At 44.9% G+C, this 20793-nt stretch overlaps 1 protein-coding gene across 4 annotated transcripts in view; it reads right to left on the bottom strand.

The window, feature by feature from the left end:
• Positions 1–20793, bottom strand: part of whd (carnitine O-palmitoyltransferase whd) — a 35238-nt gene that overhangs the window by 6823 nt on the left and 7622 nt on the right. For all 4 annotated transcript variants that reach the window (XM_075870929.1, XM_075870928.1, XM_075870930.1 and 1 more), the window contains exons 3-8: positions 14722–14951; positions 12652–12939; positions 11022–11351; positions 9097–9306; positions 8100–8184; positions 328–491 (exon numbers count right to left, since the gene is read on the bottom strand). In XM_075870929.1, coding sequence (XP_075727044.1) covers positions 328–491; positions 8100–8184; positions 9097–9306; positions 11022–11351; positions 12652–12939; positions 14722–14951 — 1307 coding nt within the window. The remainder of the gene's footprint in view (positions 1–327; positions 492–8099; positions 8185–9096; positions 9307–11021; positions 11352–12651; positions 12940–14721; positions 14952–20793) is intronic.

Raw genomic sequence — 20793 nt, 5'->3', positions numbered from 1 at the left:
ATTCGGCAGAGCCTTATCCGAAAGTAGCAGGTTCATTCTCTGCCAGAGGCAAGTTGTCTTTTTGATCACTTGACTTCCTTCACATTTACACCATAATAATAACAGATAACATCACCTATACTTTCCTTGGCTTTCTTGTCTGTAAGTTCAAAATAATGTAGTGCTTTATCAAGAAATACGAGCCCTTAAAGTTTCCTCTTTTGTGCAATAAATGTGTGTAAGAGCTAGAGAGGACCGACTCAGCAGTGAGACCACCACCTCATCCACAACAATGAACGACTCTGTGCACACGTACGTAAGGTTGACTGTGAGCAAACGCTCGCCTACCTGTAGTAGGCGAGCTGCAGAGCCATCTGGAGGTAGGCATCGGGACTGCATCGGCACCTCTTCATGAAGCCCTTCCCGTAGGCAGTGTGCGTCAGCAGGTGAAGGTCAACATCATCGAGCAACGTTTGTGCGCACAGCAGACCCTCCTCTATCTTTTCAATCAGCTGCGGAGAGAGATAGAGAACTGTTGCACTGCCTCAGAACCAATTGCCCTGGCAAAGTATAAGGCAGTGAGATCCCGTACAGTACCACACTGAAACCTTATCACAACTGTCATACCTATCACAAAAATACTTTGTTGTATCCAAAAATTCGTCATAAACGAATATTAGTAATGCTGCACCTATGACAAAACAATTCTTGATTTTCTTCACTATAACCGATAATTCGTTGTATCCGTGTTCATTGTATCAAAGTTTGAGAGTATAGAAAAACCACATAAGCAAAAACGCACGGGAAAACACAAAAATTTTGATTATATATATCCATAAATGCCCTAGAGGGGCATTAATATTAGTTGGTGTACAGTCAGGCCCATATACAACGGCCCCACTTAAAACGAACTTTCGCTTAGAACGAACAATATCCGCGTGACCATGAAAATATGCATTGATTCAATGGCACAAAATCACACTTAAAACGAAAGTCACCGAGCGCCGCTAATCGGTTACAGCGAACGGAGTCAGCGGTCTGCTGACTTCCCGGGAAACCACTTTCGACCACCGATCAGGCATAGGCGAGGTGCCTATACGCCGAACTTGCCTCCGCGACCCTCTAGTTGCCGCTCTCCCCGACCCATGGAGGAAGGATAGCTGTTTTCTTTCCTCCATGCCCCACCCGCTTTTTGTTACACCTCCCTCCATGCTTTGTCCCCCCCCCTCCCCCCGATACTCTGAGCACACCGCATCGCCAGACGGGGCCCGTGTTTTCACACTGCCACCAATCTTTCCAAGATGGGTCGGCCATCTCCCCTGTTTTTGATCGCTGATACTGTCGTTGGGGTCGCCGGTCTGGAGTGACCAGACCATATGCCTACATCGTTGGCCACGGACTGTATCTGATAGCCTGTGTCGTGCACGCGCGTACGCTACCCCACTGACTCTGATAATGCGCGATTCGTTTCGTGTTTATGACTTGTTCTCGCTCACTTCGCACTCGGCTCAGCAGCCTTCCCCGTTAGAGTGGAAGCGCGAAAACGGCTTTTAATTTGCGTGGAACAAATCGCAAAATATCGATGTTTGTGAGGCCACGCAAACCCGCCGGCACAACAAAACAATTTTTGGGCCACGGCCGCCGATTCTTCGAACACCGCCACGCGCACTGAACCAGGCGGCCTTGCTTCGACTTCTGCGCGCGTAAGCACTCTTTCCAAGATTTTTTTTTTTTTTTACGGGCGAGTTTCGCAGACCTTTCAAGCAAGCTACCCAACCTGCCTCCTTTTCGTGTGTTTTGGTTTACAAGGTCGCCCTAACGCCGCATCCTCCCCTCTATTTATCGCAACTCCTTGCCCTTCTCTCGCAAGTCTGCTCTCCTCTCTTGATCACAACCCCTTCGTCCGTCTCCACCGCTCTGCGACGCTGGCCACGCTGGCTCGAATTAATTCTGTTTTTTGACTGGAAACGGGCCCAGAGCTGTTCCACGCGTTCTGGCATGTGTGTCGCGCGTGTGCGTGTGTGGTCATGATGGCCGACGGGAGGACTAGCACGCTTTTTCCTGCCGCTCAACAAAACGGGCGAAAGTGTGACCGCTTGGCTTGAGCGTAATCTGCGTTAGGTGCCGCGTTTCGGAGCGTTTGCTCATAGCTGTTGACCACCTGGCAGCCAACTTGCCGCTTCGGGAATCCCAGTATTCGGCAGTGGAGATGGTGAATATTTCGAAGGCGACGAGGGCGGCTACATGCAGGCGAAACTGTTTTCACGAGGTCGACTTCGTCGACATCGGGCCCGATGCCGAGCCTGAAGCTTCCGAACAGGACCACTGCGGCGGCGATTTGTCTCAGTGCGTCACCAACTCCGACCTGGGAGAGTGAGCGGGACATCTATCTGTTGCAGTGGTTTAATTACGGCCGATGATGATGCCGACACTGCAGAACCGTGCACGAATTAGGGCATCGTGCATAAAGTACACGGCGAGAGTGATTTGGAGAAATCGGATTGCGAGAACGACGAAACTTTGGAGCCAGTGCATCATGCAGCTTATGCCGCGGACCTCGGTGAACGAGCACCATGCCGTTTTAAATAAACTCGAGACCGCCCTTATCCCTTCTACTCTTCGAAACACGTGCATCACGGACTTTTTTGGGGCAAGAAAAGTTTGTGTTTTCACTAGCAACATTCTTAAAAGCTGTGTTTCATTTACTACGAACTTCGGGATACAGCGAACAGATGCCGCGTCACGCTCAGGTTCGTTTTAAGCGAGCTCGACTGTATAACGTTCCGAAACCACGATATGATTGAAGGTCACCGTGGTTGAAGGCTCCGGAAATTTGACTACCTGGGGTTCTTTAGCATGCACAGAACACGAGCCTCGAGCATTTCCCCAGTGGGGCACTGACTACAAGGGTGGCAAATATGAAACTACTTTCATTGCACACTCTAAAAAAGAAAGGGAGCGAGAATGGAGAAACGGGCTACGTTCCTCCTTCAGCGCAGCGACTTCCTTCCTTTTGGGCGCTTTACCCGTTGCACCCTCTCGCAGCAAGGACCGAGCAACGTTCCTTCTTCAGTGTTCAAGTTTCTCCTCAATCACGGGGGTCTTGCACGCGCTCATGCGCACGCTGAGCCTAGCCGGCTGCGGCCAGTCGCGAGCGATTGTTTTTACCTAAGATTGATGCAAGTAATGCGGGAGTGACGTTTTTTTTTTTTTTTTGGTGTAGAGTAAAATTCTCTCTTTTTTTTATCGCCAGGCACAATCCTCCACACACTTCCGTGTGTGTCTCGTGTTGTTTCATACTACCAATTTGTCACGAATACAAGGAGCTCTGCTTCCCAAGCAGTCTTGCTTTATCGATTACCTTAAACTGTACACAAATAATGATTTTTTTTGGTGTCGACGTACTTGGTAAGCCCACGTATATTCAATTTGGCACGGCACCAACAGCACTCATGAACTCAACGAGGCGCCTGAAAAAGCATCATACCTAGTTTTGCAACATTTTAGGAAACCTGATACCACTTTACAGTCCATGCGTAAAAGCATGATCATATACAATTGATAGAGTTATACGTGCTGCTACTGTCATGTCGATGTTTTTTGCAGTTTACCACCATTCGAATACGGCCGCCATGGCCGGAAGTCGAACTTCCGTCCTCCAGCATAGTCACACGACACCCAATAAGGCTATGCTACTACGGCAGGTGAAAGCACAAAGGGAAACGGGCTGTGAAGTTTCACCGAGCGTTTATTCGCCAGAACGGGCTACAACCATCTGTAACGTTTTAAACATCATCATAACTATACTTTTGTGAAAAGTAAACCAACGAATTCTGTCAGTTAAACCAATTTCTCAATCGCATGCGTTTTGAACTGCCCATGCCAGCACAGAGCTGTTCAAGCAAGCAAGACAGAATTATGCACGCGTGCAGTATGCCTTTCTCGTCCATGATTCTCCTTTGTCGTGAGAAACTCAACACAAAATGCACTTCTAGTAACAGCTGTGCACAGCAGGTAAGTACTAACACTCACAGACCTTTGTGAAAAGAGTGTTCCAAATTCAGAGTAATAATAACCACCACAGCCACAGCGCTAACAACAAAACTGTGGCACGCACTATGACTGCAAATTGACACGCGAGGCAAATCACGAAAGGCATCTGAAGAAGAGAAGTATGTAGGCACAGCATGCTATAACGTTATAGTAAATTTGCACACTGCAGTGCTAGTTCCTCCACTCAAGTAATAGAGCTGCCGCGATGCTAACAGCCACTGCCATCACTCACAAAAAAATACCGTCGGATGCGAGGTCATCGCTTATTTCTCTCGCAAGACCCGCATTGTAATGTACGTATACACTGCTAGGACGGTCGTTACCACATCAAAAACATTGTCATTGAAGGGCTAGCGGTGTACTGTATCCATGGCTAACGGTCACACTTGTGGTGAGCACGTAAAAAGAATATAAGCAAACGTTAACACGAAACAACTAAGCGAGGTCGACGCGGCCACAGAACACCTACCACGACGGAGACTAAGTCTGGTCTGCATTCGGCGCCCTCTCCGAGTAACAAGTGGAAGAATAAAAAAAGACGTGACCCCCGAAATGGCTAAAGCGCAGCAAGCATTTGCGTTCTCGGAGGCTTCAAGAAAAAAAAAAAAATAACTGTGGCAGTGGTCGAGAGATGGCGCAGCGTTCGGAATGCCGTAAGCATTCAATGCTGCTGGGGTAATCGTTTTCGCAAAAACCAGATAAGCTCTAGTAATTATTCCGTTCATTATTGTGCAACCGTTAATAAAGCTCCGTGTGTCTAAGCATCAGATACAACATGTTTACGTGAGCGCATGTTGTGGTATTGTCAGAAAACGTAAAAACAGTGTACAAAAACTTACTTGTAACCTGTGCCACTAAGGTCAGTCGAAACTCATTGCTATATAAGCTTGTGCGTTTTCGTAGTATGGTGTGAGTAAACACGTCTTTGTTTGATGTATATTTGTTTGTGAATGTTGCATGTACACAGGCAATAAAGAAAGAAAAGTGAGTAAACACGTCCACGTGTGTGCCACTGTGGATAATGGTTCATTGTGCTCTCGTTCATTGAGTTCACCCTATATGCGTGCAGTCAAACCTTAATATATTGAACACGGATATATCGAATTATTGCCTATATCGAACGGTTCCTATATCAGGCAGGAAATTGCATGCATTATTGATTTTTTATTTCGAACAAAGTTTGACATAATGGATATATCGAACTCAGCCACCCCAAACCGCCCGCGCTCCATCGACAGGCGGCGAGCTTTCCCGCAACTCTCGAAAGTAGCGGTAGAGCGGCGGGCGTTTACAAATGCGGCACACATTGATGGCGCCGAGAGCGCCACTTTAACGTAGCGGCACACGCGCCGCAGCCTTGCAGCTTGCAGTCATTGCAATCTCTATGGTGTCAACAGCCCACTGCGCACTTGTTGCAAGCTCCTCCCCCGTAGCATCGGCAGGCATCGGTAGTTGTGCTCACAGTGTTCGTGCGTTCGGAGTTAGGCCTGTCGCGCGCTGTAGTGCGCGACAGGCCTAAGGGCCAAACCTCATAAGCGCGAAAATGCACGCGACAGCGACGCGACGTAGATCGTCTTCGTGCGATCAGTTGCTAGCGCAGGAAACCTCATTTACGCGACGGCTTCGGCGAGCGAACTCCACTGTTGCTTGCATGAGGCCATCTACTCGCACCAAGAAAACCGCGTAGTGAGCGGTATGCAATTTAAAAATAAGATATATTGTTGTGTAATGGAACGGAAAGTGTTTATGAATGCCTTGCAGCACTTTTTTATATGCACATGCGTAAACATTGCGTTATTTCTTGTTGCGCATACGTGACTCGGGCAGGGTCACGTGCACTTATGTAGTTTTTGTCTTTTCCGGGTTTTTCGCTATTGGCTGCTTGAGCCCAGCACTTCCGGGTGATGAGCGACGGTTTCCAAATCTGGAGAACCGAGCAATCGCGCGAAAACGAGCACGCGACACGTCGCGCGAACGCCCTGTTTCGTTGCTCATAGCATCGCTCATCGCTGTTGCGTGCATTTTCGCGCTTATGAGGTTTGCTCTTAACTCCGAACGGCGGAGCTCACGGATGTGGAGATTGTCGCCGAAGCTACTGCTGAGCAGCCAAATGAAGACTCTGCAGAGGTGGATCCCGCAAGCGCTGATGGTGCCCCGCTCCCGACATCAGCTGAGGTCATAGCTGCCTTGGCCCTTGTGCGCCGCCACTGCGGCGCGATTGAAGGCACCGGCCTATCACTTATGGATCGCCTGGACTATATTGAGGACGCAGTCGTCAAACACGCCATGGCCAACAAAAAGCAGGCTACTCTTTTTCAATATTTTAAACCAACACAATAAATATGTTTGAATCTTCAAGTGAGTATTTCCTGCACCACGCTTGAACGGTTCGTTGGTTGTTTTCAGCAAGCTGTTGGCGCATTTTTTTCGTAATTTTTTTATATCGAATTCTGGATATATCGAACTATTTCGCGATCGCCGCGCCGTTCGATATATCGAGGTTCGACTGTACTATGTGTCCTAGTGTGCATGATATGCATTGCATCAGCATATAGTAAGCTTTTGGTGTCAGTGAGTAAATTCTGAATGGGCTGAGTCATAAATTATCCGCAAGGGAGCCGTGATGGTGGGTATGACAACGTAGGTCGCCGCAAGCAACCTTTTTTTTTTTTTTTTTCGTTCAGTCCCTCCAGATGGCGCTAGCTACCACCTACTTCATGACTATGACGCTTTCACACCTCCAGCTATTTATATAACGTTGAACATCTATCTATCAAAGCTGCACTACTGAGTCGAAATGGTTTCGCTGTGATCGAGTCTACGGTTTGAACGCACATCTCATGACCTGCGGCACCGCAAATGCATGGATAACGTCGCTACACTATGTGAATCTGCGAGAAATAAATACAGCAGGCCTAGCATGCACTCTTCGGGTGAGGACTCTGCAGTATCCGTGTCTTTCAGAGTGAACGTCGCCTCACTAACCGAACGAAACCTACTTGCTCCGTCATTCTCTTTCGCGTTGTTTTCATCACTACAGGTTCGTCTGCTTGTTTTTATAATAATTTCTTTCGATATCAAGCTCAGCGGGACCGTTGTTTATAACTTTCAGTGCCTTGTACTCCTTATCAATTGAGAATCGATGTATTTGCTAAGCCTACTTGCTTCGCTAACCTGGGGGCAGCCATGGTGATTTTCATAGGGAGGAAAACGTTTCTCCGTGGACAAGGGAACAACGTTTCTCTTTTTAAAGACAAACATTGGGGACATCGCCATTCCTCCCTAAATGGAGACAACGTCACTCCATTTTTTTTTTAAGAGTGCATACAAAGCACATAAAATTATGAGGCAAACAGAATAAAAAAAAGGTAAATACAGAGAATGGGCCTAAATACCAAAACAGCACACAGAACAATATGTAAAGTAATATTTAAGCATACAGAACAATATGTAAAGTAATATTTAATTAGGTATTTGAATGCAGTCGAATGTGGACATATCAAATATGAAGGGCTCACAAATGAGCGCTATACACAGCAATATTTCATCTATCGAAAACATCATCAAGAAGATTTCAACAGCATGAGAGAAACACGAACAAAGAAACAAAAAGAGAGCAGACACAGACAGTCACTTGTCCGTGTCATCTCTATTTCTGTCTGTTCTCATGTTTTTCCAGTGCTGTAGAAATTTTCTTGACAATTAACTAACAACTTGTCCAAACACTTACGGTAATTGAGAACATATCGAAGGGGATATTTCAGCTGTTCGATATATACAATAATTCTTTTTATGTGGGTTCGATATAGGAGAGTTCGAAAGCATATGTCGTTTCTTTTTTATCCAGGAGGCTTACAAGGTGCATTGTTGAGTGCAAGACAATGGAAACATTATTGCAAGGAAGTCACAACCTTAGTGCAGCTTTTATACAAGTATTCACATTTTTTTCAGAAAAAAAAACTCCTTCTCTGTTGATATTCATGGATACTCACTGACGGCGTTGAAACACAGAGACAAGACTACAACAGTCACAAGCACCAAGCGATATTTTGAAAGGTTGCACTCACATCTTGAGACAAGTCCCATCGTAGTCGAATGGGAGTGGGCAGCTCAAGGCTGGAGTGGCCCCTTGTGTTTCCATTTTCGTCATATCTGCAAGCAGAGGCCATTGCAGACCAAACACATTTAAGTCTCGTACTGCATGAACAGTGCAGCTTCAGATTTAGCATTAGAAGTTGGAGTACATGCATCCCAAAAAGCCTTGCTACATCCAAGTAGAAAAACATGACACGCTTGCTATAAGGTCATTATTATCTTTTTTTTTAACCCGCCAGCCCCCATCTTTGTTTTAAGGATTTGTACGTAAGATCAAACTATGCCAGCTTGCACAATTTTCTATGCCAATTGGCAGGTTGCCATTGTTACACAAAAGGAGCTACAAATGAACATTATGAATGGCCACACTGGCCTTCATAAATGACTTTGACGTATGTTCACACTTCTCTTTATGGCCTTTATGAATGTTCTCATCTTTGAAGCCTTTATGATCATTCCAATTATCTTCACGACCTTTACGAATGTTTACTATAGTCTCTGTGGCCTTTATGAATGTTTGCAATAATCTTCATATCCTTCATGAATGTTGTAGCGAACAATACGAGGCAATGACGAAGCAGCCAAGAAAGCAAGCTGCAGCGTTAGTCGTAGCCACACGACCTAAGCTTGCGCTTGCCCGTCACGCACAGAGCGCTTGCTCTGTGCGTGACGTCTCGACTTCCACAGAAGGCTATGCATCCATAAACTAAGTCACAATGTTTCAAGTCTTCATGGCCTTTTTTCTAATGTTTCCTACTATTTTAATTGCCTTTATGAATGTTCACAACCATCTTTATGGCCTTAAGGTATATTCGCACTGGCCTTTATGAATGTTCACAATTGTCTTGCACTACTTTAAGCTGTGTCCTTATTATCAAGAGCCCACTGGAGACCATGCAACTTGTAAACTACTTTCGTGATAATTTGTAAAAAAAAAATTCTGGTGCAATGCCTCCTGGCAGGGCTCACTTGAGGATGAAGAAGTCCTGGGCCAGCACATACTCCCAGTAGTGGCCCATGATGGGAGCATCGGCCCAGGAGTGCTCTGCGTTAAAGCCTACCCGCCCGTTTCTGCCCACTATGAGGTTGAAGGACTTGTCAAACCAGCGGTCGTATCCGCGACCGTGGAGCAAGGCACGTGCGTAGCGGTTCAGCTCGTTTGGATTGGTTGGGTCGTACCTGAAATGCAGAATAACATGCCTGGTTGTTTGCATGCCTTAAATAAGAGTGAACATGGGTGCATGAGAAACAAGTCACCAGACCATGGCAAATCTCTCTATAACTAGATGCTACAAGATTGCTAAGGATCTGGGCGTGGTTACTAATAGCACCTGAATTTTTTTACATTTCACATGTGCATACACACCCACACACACAAACATGTACACGAATACACACATAGGAGGGGGAAATTTAAAACACCCTCCCCCACTTTTTTTAAAACTATGGCTGCCGCCTGGCAAGTCTGTACTTTGTTGCTTCAGAAATCGCAAGCCGATTTTGCAAGTAGATTACATTAATTTAGAACTTGCATTCCATCAAACCCCCAAAAGGAAACATCAATAATCTGTTGTCCAATACTCTTACCCACTGGCCGTCCGATTCGACCTAAACTAAATAAATCAAAGCTTGGGTAAAAGTTTACGCACACATTGATGGCACATAATTCAATGAAAAAATTCGAGCAAGAATTAACCACAAAATGACTTATCTAGCGCTGTCCAAATGTGAACCGTTGTGGCTGTGTTGCATTGCGGGGAAGGGCCCGACAATGGCCCGCCAAGGGTTAAATTCTGGCCGAAATCATAGCATGACTGTGAGGCATGCGGCAGTAGGACGTCAATTTTCTGAATTAATTTTGACCACCTGGTTCCGCCTACCTCACACCTACATATAAGTAAACAGGTGTTGTTGCATTATGCACAAGATTGCAAACACAAGTTGCTGGGCACCTGCTCAGCAGCGCATCTGCTAAGCTAGCACCACAGCCATGAAGCTAACAACGTGGGTCAGTAACCCTCAAAGGTACATACACTCCTACAAAGTGTTTCCAAAACTTAACTAGAAGCAGGGCCACAGCACAGAACTGTGGCCAGTTTCCATAATTCTGCAAAACTTTAGTACCACACAAAACTGAACTGCACCCTAGTATACAATGGTCACCCTAAATTCTTTACCACATATTAACTCTTTGGCTCCTAGGTGTATGAAACAGTCAACAATTAGTAACTGGTACTACTAATATCACTAAGGGCAAATGGTATTTACCATGTACATTGCTGCTTTTCTTTTTGATTCAATAAAAACAAGCGACACTATATTGCTACTTTCAGCAAATGTAGACGAGCCTGGCCTGCCCACTTTGTTTTCTTTTTCACTCTGTATGTTTTCGTTGAAAGTTTTCCCTGCGCAATTCTCGCACCCCCCAACTTGGCATCGATTTTCCACGAAAAAAAGTGCAGGATTATACACCAAATCACAAAATGATCACGAGGGAGAGCATAGTGGAGGGCTCCAAAAATTTCAACCCCTAGTGGTTAATTGATGTCCGCCTGAATTTGAATACACGGACTTCAAGCATTTCGCCTCAATCTAAATACAGTCGCTGCAGCGGGGATTTTATTCTACGACTTTCAGATCAGAAGTCGAGCACCACAGCCACTACACCATCACAGCAGGTTAGCCAACTAGAAAAACATCTGGTTAATTCTTCTGCCGTACCACGAGTTCTCTATCTTTCTTGAGTGTTCCTAAAATGGTAAACACAAGTACAGGGCATTGTATAACGAATATAAAGGATCCCGATTTTGTAAACTTCTCCTCGAAAAGGCTTGGGAGGTAAGCGGGTCAACAAGGTTCACCAACTTGAAAAGAAGGCCTTTCCAAGTACGCACCCGTACTCATCTTCATCGAGCACGAGCACGAAGGCCGCCTTTTCGATGGCATCGAGCGAGATGCGGTTGAGGCCCTTGCGGAAGTGGGTTTCTCGAAGGTGTGCCCACTGGCTTCGCTCCCCGGCCGTCAGGACGCCCAGGTGGGCCTCACCTCGTTGCGGCTCGCCCGTGTGGTCCAGAATGCGCTGGATCTGCCGCTGGAGGTCGCAGGGCTGCAGCAGGCGGTGCTTGTGGTACACAAACAGCTTGAAGAAGCGGCCCCGATGGTAGACTGCCACATGCTGAGAGTCCTGGTAATGGACCAGCCGGTCAGTCTCCACGCCTGGGACCCTACACAGTTGTAAGTGCTCTTTTAGTACAGCAACGCTGTCTATTGGCACATTCAACTAGTAATTTTCTAGCGTTCCAGAACACTCTGGAGATGCACGTCATGTTCAGCTGGTCAAAATCGAGCGCTCTGAACACGCTTGGTTGTTTCTCACAGAGCCCCACACTTACTGATGACGACGATTAGTGGTTTTTGGTGGCGCATGGGTCACCCCGCTCACTCTCCGAATGTTGCGAGGTGCTCTCACTTTGACTTTACAGTGCATCCAAAATGTGGTCATGTGACTTCTGCCTCTCGTCTGTTTACAACAGCAGATGAGTGATGTATAACTCATCTGCTGACAAGTAACCCGACGTGTAACCTCTTTTGTTCTCCAATTTCTCTGGCATGAGGTGGCACACTCGGCTTGAACATGCGTTCCCCAAATCAGATCGAAAACGGGCTACACATTGTTGCACTTCAAGTAAGAGCAGGGCAGTGCCCAGCCCTGCGTACAATTAGTCTATCCTGTGCAGTTGTCATCATAGCAGTAGCATACTATAGTGAAACCCCTTCATAAGAAACACTGATGTAACAGATGCTAGGAGCAAGCAAACTCAAAACAAATTCAAATCAGATGCAAGCTGCTAAACTACCAGAAAAGCAACACGAATGTGAGGAAGCTACACCTTACTTGACTTGTGGGGGTGCTGACACCCCCTGTAAAGTTGTTTGTGCCGCATGGCGCATGTGTTTCGCGCAGAAGCCGTATTTCAGGGTCACAACTATTGGTCGGTAGGTGGCATTGTGCTTGTGAGCGTTTATCGCCACCATTATCATCATCATCATTATAATGGTTAAAACACGTGAGTGCAGGCGGCGATGCCTGGCGGGAAGCCTTGGTGGCGCTGCGCAAGAAATAAACTAGTCTCTTGTGGCGTGGGGCGGTAGCACGGACGGTTGCATCCAGCGGTGGGTCTGCCGTGGACAGCACCGCGGGCTGTCAGCAGTGGCCCCACGTGGTGAGTTAGGCGTTCGTGACACTACCTTGTTTGTCATGTTGTTGAGTGCTGTTTATCACTGTGTAAGGATGTCTTAGCATGATGATCACGATTGATGTTATAATTATTTGGCTGACGATATTGTCGATCAAAAAGTAGTTAATTAAACGTGTCATTGTTGGCTTGGTTCGTTCCGACCGCATCTGCTGTGTCCGTGTTCCAAGAGCCTGGCGCGCTCGCCATATCGAGACCCCACAAGCTTTTGTTAAACTGGGAGGGTGAGCTGCTCCCAAGTAGGGAAGTTTCAAGCAGGACATCTCACCGAGTGGTGTTGAACTGTCGCTCGTACTGACGGGAGCAGAGGGGCACGATTCCCTGCACCATGATGGGGCTCATCTGCTGGGTGTCGATGCCGCGGCGGAAGAGCATCGAGGCGTACACCAGGTTGGCCGCTCGGGCAGCCTGGTTCGAGCTCATCTTCACCATGATGGCGTCGATGGCGTAGAAGTTGGAGTTGACCATGATGGGGCTGCGGCCTCGCAGGTAAACGTACTCTTCCCACCAGTCTGACACGTAGTTGGCCGCCCACCAGGACTTTAGAAACAGGTATCTGCACAATGCAACAACCAATAGACTGTAAGGCTGGTGATACAACAGAGATGATAGAGTCATGACAGAGCCAGGACATTTAATATTTAAGGCAAAAGCCTTAAGTGCCTTATCAAATGTGAAAAGTGACTATCGACAATGGCGCCAACACAAGTGATACAAGAAATCGCGGCATCACTGGTCACCAAAATGCGTGACAGCATCGTGATGTCACATTACCACATCATCACCTGCCATTGTTGCTTAGTCCTAAGCAGACCGATTCTGGAGCCACAGCAATACCACACTACGTGCAGAATATTTTCAGAGACGGCGAGGCATAGACACAAGCGAGCAAGAATAAATTAAAAATGGCTTTCCCCTTCAAGTCATCTTAGGTGAATGACTAATAGACCTTGCAAGCTTTTCTTACCTCTAAAAGAAAGCTGCAGAAGAGGAGTGCCACATACAGGGCAGGTTATAGAGAAAGTGAAGAAAATATCACTAACAATCAGGGAATACGCAAGTGGTTAGTAACGAGAGATAAAAACGACGACGGGCAGGTGATTGCAGTCATGTGCATGGAAAGGCTGTTTGAGTCGGTGGAAGCTTGGAAAACAGAATGACGAAGAGCACAATCCTAAATTTCGCGAAATTGAGTAAACAAGGTGTCTTAACAACTTGCTTGAGGAACCTGCCGACGCCTCAGCGCATCAGATGTGCTCGGAAGTACATATGAACTTGTTTGTCAGTAAACGTCCCCTTTCCACGGAATGAATGCCTGAAACTTGCTTTAGAGGTAGTCAAGTGACAGTTGAATTTGTTCGAGTCAAAGGAGTGATTGGATTGTGTCTGCAGCCAGTAAGAAGAGAGGCTGTTCACATGCGGGCATATAACCATGAGGCTTCCTGACAGCAAAAAATATTTTGACAGGACAACCTCATTTGAAAAACCTTTGTAAATGGCAATGCACATTCTTACAACCGCACAGTGCAGCTTCCATAGCTTTGAACCAGCAATTGTTCCAGTAAACATAAAGCAGGAGTTGTTAAAGAAAACAAACTTAAAGATGTCACTAAGCAATCAAAATTGGTTTCTTTCAGAACACAGTGTACGTTTGGCGACAAGTATGCGTACCACTACATTTTAACAGTGTGCTATATCAAACTCTGTTGTAATGAATACAAATATAACAAATTATCGGTTTCATGAAATAACTGATAGGCACGCATTATTCAGCGTTTTCAGTGTATGTATACAATGAATTTTCTGTCTTAGCTAAGCTATTTTATTGTCGGATACAACTTGGACGGTATGAGGAAATCAAGCAATTTACTACAAAATGTTTGTTATTAAAATATTGTCACAAATGAATCTTGTTCATCAAGCAAATACCAGTTGACATTTGTAAATGCGAAAGACTAACTCACTGATACTTAGCAAGCAATGGTTATACAACCCATTTTATCTTTATCAATGTTATAATTTATTTGTGTAAAAATGTTTTATTTCTTGAAATGAAGGCAGCAGGCTCATCAAGCTATCGAATCACAGCTTTGATTCCCCACTCTTCTGTCAGTTTATGAAATGAATGAAATAATGTTGAATGATTGATTATTGATTGAAAGGCAAGCCGATTATACTGAAAGGAAGCAACCAGCAGTTCCAGACACCACTAGTTGTGCTTTGTCAAAGCCTGCATGTCCGAAAATTGCCCCCCCCCTCCCCCCCCCCCCCAAAAAAAAACGCATCCCAGCCAAAATTCCATCATCCACCGCACTTACACCAAAGCCAGAAACCTTACCTCTGCAACTTGATGGCAATGCCACCGCGGAACTCCGCCGCCAGGGCTTCCATGCGCTTGTAGTTAGCCTCGTCGAGCAGCGGCTTCACAGATTTCAGGTAGCGGTGCATGGTGTCGTCCAGCGATGGCAGTGGTAGCTTGGGCAGTGTGGACTGGTAGCTGAATAACAGTGGATCCCGGCCCTTGAGCAGCTTCACAGCACAGAACCATAGCTGTGTCGGCAAGGACACCTTAAATGGAGAAAAAGGCGGTTGGTTAGTTTATGGGGTTTAATAAAGCATTACAGGCTATTAGAGGCTAAGAGGCCTCTGGAAGACGGCGGGAAATTTGTCTAAGGGGCCGGCTACTTTGTAACACAAACAGATGAATCAGACAATTAAACCAACGAAAGCATAAGACCCGCTAATCCTTGCCTTTAACTGTACTATAGCAATTATGATGTAAGCTGATATACAGTCTACAAAAAATATTGGTCCCCTGTCTGCATGTTACACTGCAAATTTCGTCAAAAGACGATATTTTTGCGCCTGGAGAGAGTGAACAAAACGTTTGTTTGATGTTCTGCGCAAGAAAATCGGTGAATAGTATTCTGAAGGCGCTGCGTTAGAGTGCCTCGAGCGCGCAGCGGAAGCGAACGAGTGCATCAAGTCACGTCACATGCGAGACATGAGCGCTATCTGGTAGTTATCCTAAAAAATGAAGCACTTGGCGAGCGCGCCCGTCTCTGATGTGATTAAGTGTAGAACACAAGGCGACGGGTAGGTGCCACCACCGTGTCGTCTTAGCAAAGCGTTGGAAACACTTGCCATTTTATGCAAGCGTTGCATGGCCAGTGCAGCGTTTTAAAGGCTATGATCCTTAAAATTAATTATGTATGCCTTTTCTAGTAAAAAAATACACATACATAATATTGACATATTGTTACAGTGCCTCAGATATGCACAATAATTGCTTTTTAATAGCTAATCGCACAAGTATGAACGCTGAATCTTGAGCAATAATGGTGGGCGCTGGGGATTGTGTCGGCCGTTTGAGTATCATTTGCTCACTTTGATGCCGTTCAAAATACCAGTAAAAATGAACAAACAGACAAATGTACAGACAGACAGGCGGACCAAAATTTTTGCGTCGAAGGTCCCAAAGAGAGACTACCATCTTTAAGAAAACCTTTCTGTGAATAGGGTTCTAACCAACAACCTTTGAATTAGGGTCCGATGCTCCACCAATCGAGCTATGACAGAAGGTGCTTTCTCATCAACATTTTTAAATATTCCAGACCCCACACCTACGAAAAGGTTGTTCTTTTCCATCCCACGGCAGCAAGGAAAAAGAATACAAGGTCACAACTGTTTTCACAAACTACCACGTTCGTTTGCATAATGATCACTCACATAATGATTACACCACAACATCCCGACTGTCTTTTTTTCCCTCATGTAATGATCACGCATCGATATCCACCAATTAGTCTAAAGTAGCCCTTATGATTGTTTGTCAATGCCTCTTCACCATGGGGTATAATGTCAATTATACGGTGGCCATCACATTAAAGGCTAATGAATACGCACTCGAGCTTGGCAAGCCACACCAATGGCAAGAACTTTGGAGTCAGCAAGATTCTTGTCAAGCGCTAGAGACGTCGGAACAAGCTCAGAACACAGACAAACTGACCCGGCATTTTGTACGGTGATGATCAGGAAGTTTCCACAGCCCGAGGAGACAGTACCGTAGTTTCCAGGTGGGAAAACGAAGTAATAAAAATTAATAACAGTAATTACTGGGTATTATGTCCTAAAACTATGAGACACATCGTAGTGCAGTGCTCAGGGTAATTTCAGCCATCTGGAATTCTTCATCATGCTTCTTGATCCAAGTGCACAGGCCTCCAGAATTTCGCTTCCATCGAAATCCGGCCATCGTAGCCAGGATTTCATCCCATATCTTTTGAGACAACAATCAAGCATGATAAACACTAGATCACTGGGGTGGGCATGCAGAGGTACGTTAAACTGCTGGATATGATACGAAACCTGCTGGACATGAGCAAAGTTTCAAATAGTGAAAAGCGTGAGGCTTTGCTGGCAAATTCCGTTTGTGACAGTACATCTACTTATTTGATCGGCATTGTGTTGGCGATATTGGAGAATATTCTGCAAGGGAGACAAGGTATTCCACTGACAAGGAAGCAAAGAGCTGTGCTGAATACATTCATCACGCAACAAAAGTCGAAGGCAAAGTTTCGATGCACTGCTGTTTTGGGCACGTTTGCTACATGAGCGGAGCGCTCAAAAAAAAAACAACTTGCTACCAGTGCGACAGTATATGATTGGTTCTAGTGTGTATCGATGTTTGCCGCCATTAGCCTGCCGGACGAAAACCTGTTTTCAGTGTCCAATGAACTTTCCCTGCAGGGGTCATCAATGAACAATGTAAAAGGCAATCGATACATAACTATTTTATGCATAGAGAAAAAAGCCCACAATTCTCTCAAGTGTTTTACATTTATTTGCTTGAGTTTCTTACACACTTTTGACGTCTCTGACACCTTTATTTATGGCAACAAATGATACATCCAAAAATATTTTAACAATGCAGTAAATTGATCGTATTGAACCTTTCATTTGCACTGATGGTATTATAAATGTGTGGCACTGAGTTCCCAATTCTGAACAACTTTCAAGGTTCCTAACATTGCCTCAGGAGTAACGGTTATATGCAATGTGTGGAATTCAAGGCACCCATTTGCTTTAAATGAAGAATGTAAAAAGTAACCTAGTTAAAATTTGTGAACACCAAGACTTGTTCTCTAGTCAACTTCCAAACGAAACAATCCGAGCTGCATCGTAATTTTCAATGCAGCTTTTCAAACCAGTGACTATAACTCAAATGCCAAAAGCATCTGCTAGCTTCTTCCATCTCCTTCTTGCAGTCTATAATATCTCAGTTATCTCACTGAATCATGATCTTTGCCCCATAGAACATAGGGTGAGAAGAATAGATTGTTCTTCTAGGCACTACCAGATTCAGATCTAAGCAATGAAAAAGAAAAGGGCACTTCTCGAAGTCCTTCCTCAACAATACTGATTTCCTAATACATTGCCATGAATGCAGCGCCAGAAGTGATATCATACAGGGCAAGGAGACAATGATAAGACAGTCGTTATCATGCAGGCAGCAAAGAAGGAACTGAAGGCACAAGCCGCGAAAAGGTGGTGAGAATGCAGGACAGGCTTCATGGCGAATCATGTACAAAGGTCATTTTTATCAAACCTAAGTAAGCGGCAAACATACATGTGCTACATGTACACTCCACTACACTGCTTAAGAGAACAATCAGCAGTTAATAAAGGCAACGCAACTCAACAAGTTTTGTATCAGATATGGTCAGGTAAACATATATCTAGATGAGAAAGAAAATTTATCGTCGGGTTCTTGAATCACACCTCGGTGATAGTCTATGTTAAGTAGCACACTGTCTGTTCCCATTGATAGAGAACTAACTGTAGAATGCCAGTTCCACTACTAAATTAAAAGACCACACAGATTTATTTACTGGAGTTAAATGTTCATTGAGAATCTACCCCCGTGCAGTGTTCTATATCGTTTGTTTTACATGTATACATGCATACACCAATAAGAAGGGATGTTATAAAAACAACTTCAGGAGTAAACTATCTATCTTGTCATAAAATAGGTATGTCTTCAAACCTTAAAGTATGACTAGAAAGTAAATTTTTTTAAACAAATATTCCTGATATCGTAGCAAAGTATTGCCAATCATTACACGAGTGAATACATATGCCAAGAAATTTAAATACAGCTCACAAAATAAATATCAATGGATGCACACTTTCATATTATGATGCAAAGCTGAACCAAATTACTATTTAACTATCAAATATACAGAAATGATATATTCATTCTATAATGGCCAAGAAACACAACAAAACAAAAAAATTTTTCCCCTTCCCACCCAACAGAACAAACAAATTGAGGTTTTTGAATGCTCCTAAAAGTCATTAATGCAAGCCATCCCAGCTCTCCATTCAACATAAGCATAAAAAAAAAGCTTTCAATTCAAGCCAAACCTACATAGACTATAAGGTTTCTTAGCGGCCTCCATTAACCCATTCAAACATCAGTAGACAAGCAACCCAGTAGACTTTTTAGAAGCCGCACCCACACAGCAGTTGGCACATACAGCCTAGGCTCTAAAGACAAAACTGTCCCGTTCTATGCAAAGCCACACGAGGCACGGGAGACAGGGCTTGGCTCGTCCTAGCCAAAGTGACATCCGGCCAAACAATGAGCGTACACAAGATGAACCCGATAAGCCATTGTTTTGCAAACAGAACAGCTGTCGTGTACCACTACATTCTCCAACTCTAGCAGGGGCAAAAAATGAAGAAACAACAACAACAACAAAAAAAAAAACAGGTGCCCTGCACTCGAAAGAAAACAAATTCCAGGCGTAATTATGCTCAGCAGCAGGAAAATGTATGGCACTTCCTGGAGTCGGGCAATCATGAAGACGGCTCTATAGACCCTCGCTCATTCCTTCTTATTGCATTCTGCCGAGGAAAGAGGAAGTGTTTGCGGTGGGACGGCTTTCACAGACGACAAAGTCATTACTCATGCAGCACACACGACCTCTCCCCCTGCACCGAACTCCCCTTTCGATTCCCTCCCCAAATTAATTGCGATTGCAGCTCTTGTGCCACGTGCGGCAGGAGATGAAGCCAGTGCATCCACGTGGAACCAGAAAGTGAAAAGAAATGGAGGGGGCGTGGGAGGGGAGGCAAAACACAAGACGTCTGCACGCTCGGCTTGGCTCCCAGACCAAACAAAGAAAGCTGCACCTGGGAGCAGTTTACGCCATCGTACGGTCGCAAAAGCAAGGCCTGCCCAAGATATACAGTGACCTTGATAGCACCCCCACCCCCCTCACCAAGGCTAGCTCCCCCTCGCCCTGGAAGTCAGAGGAGTGCGTCATCATAGCGCCCCAGGGGCCGTTGATACATAATGTTCTGTTATCACGAGATAAATAAGGGGAAAGCAGCGCTCTCCAGGTCCCCTTTCCGCCTCTTCACTTTTTTTCTAATCTCGAGATTCTGCTCCTTTAGCCATTTTTATCTATCACGTGTTTATGCTTCTCAAACCACTCCACGTGCGAGCGTAGCCGTATTGAAAGTGAAACTTCAAAGAGATTAAACTCTGCCCTCTCTTCTTTGCCGCAGGTCATACAGAAACACTATGCACGAGATGCTTTCGAAATGGCACTTAATGAATACACCAGCTATACGTCTTACGTTCTTATGTTCATAAAGAGACATCATTCGGCGATTGCGAAACAGGAACGAATTTCACACTGTTTCAGTCACACACTCTCTCTTTCATCATTCCAATAAGTGCCCTACTGTTTTCAGTCTGTAAACACCTTACAAAAAGCTTAACAATTTACATATAATAAAAAATGTCCAACACTCGAGTCCTTTTTTCAGCAAAAGTAGTGACAGAATCATCTAAAGGTAACTATAATGAACGTAATTCAAATAATCAACCACCACTAGCCATGCTAGATAAATAATGTATAAGGCTGAGAGGTTGGGGACTCTCACAAAGCAGACAAGCCTGTCCAGACTTGCTTTTAAGGGTTCATTAAACTTTTATAGGCATTATAACGCCTACTATACGGCAGAAACTTTATATTGGACTACTGTCTAAACATGGGTTGGGTAACAGTTTATAAAGCTGAGCAAACCATAGCTAGAAAGGCACATTTTTTTCAATTTGTCCTATTGCTAACAGGAAGAGAAATGACACATATGAAAAAATTAGCACTCAATGACCAAATATTTTGCCAAGTAATGCATGTAGCAAAATATTTCATTTACAAATAATTTGCAACTCACGAGGGAAATGAAAAAAAAAGACCAGGTATCTAAGGCCTAAACAAATGTTACCCTTATCTCCAGTTTTTCTCATCAGTTTTTAGCTCTCAGTGCATTTTCTAAACAAAGCAAGCTGGTATTCCCAAACTAGTTTTGTAGTTGTCTTTTACCATGTTACCAT

This window comes from Rhipicephalus microplus, chromosome 8, assembly GCF_043290135.1.
Source record: "Rhipicephalus microplus isolate Deutch F79 chromosome 8, USDA_Rmic, whole genome shotgun sequence".
NCBI lineage: Eukaryota > Metazoa > Arthropoda > Arachnida > Ixodida > Ixodidae > Rhipicephalus > Rhipicephalus microplus.
The sequence above is the reverse complement of the archived record's forward strand: the minus strand, read 5'-3'. Positions and strand labels throughout refer to the sequence as shown.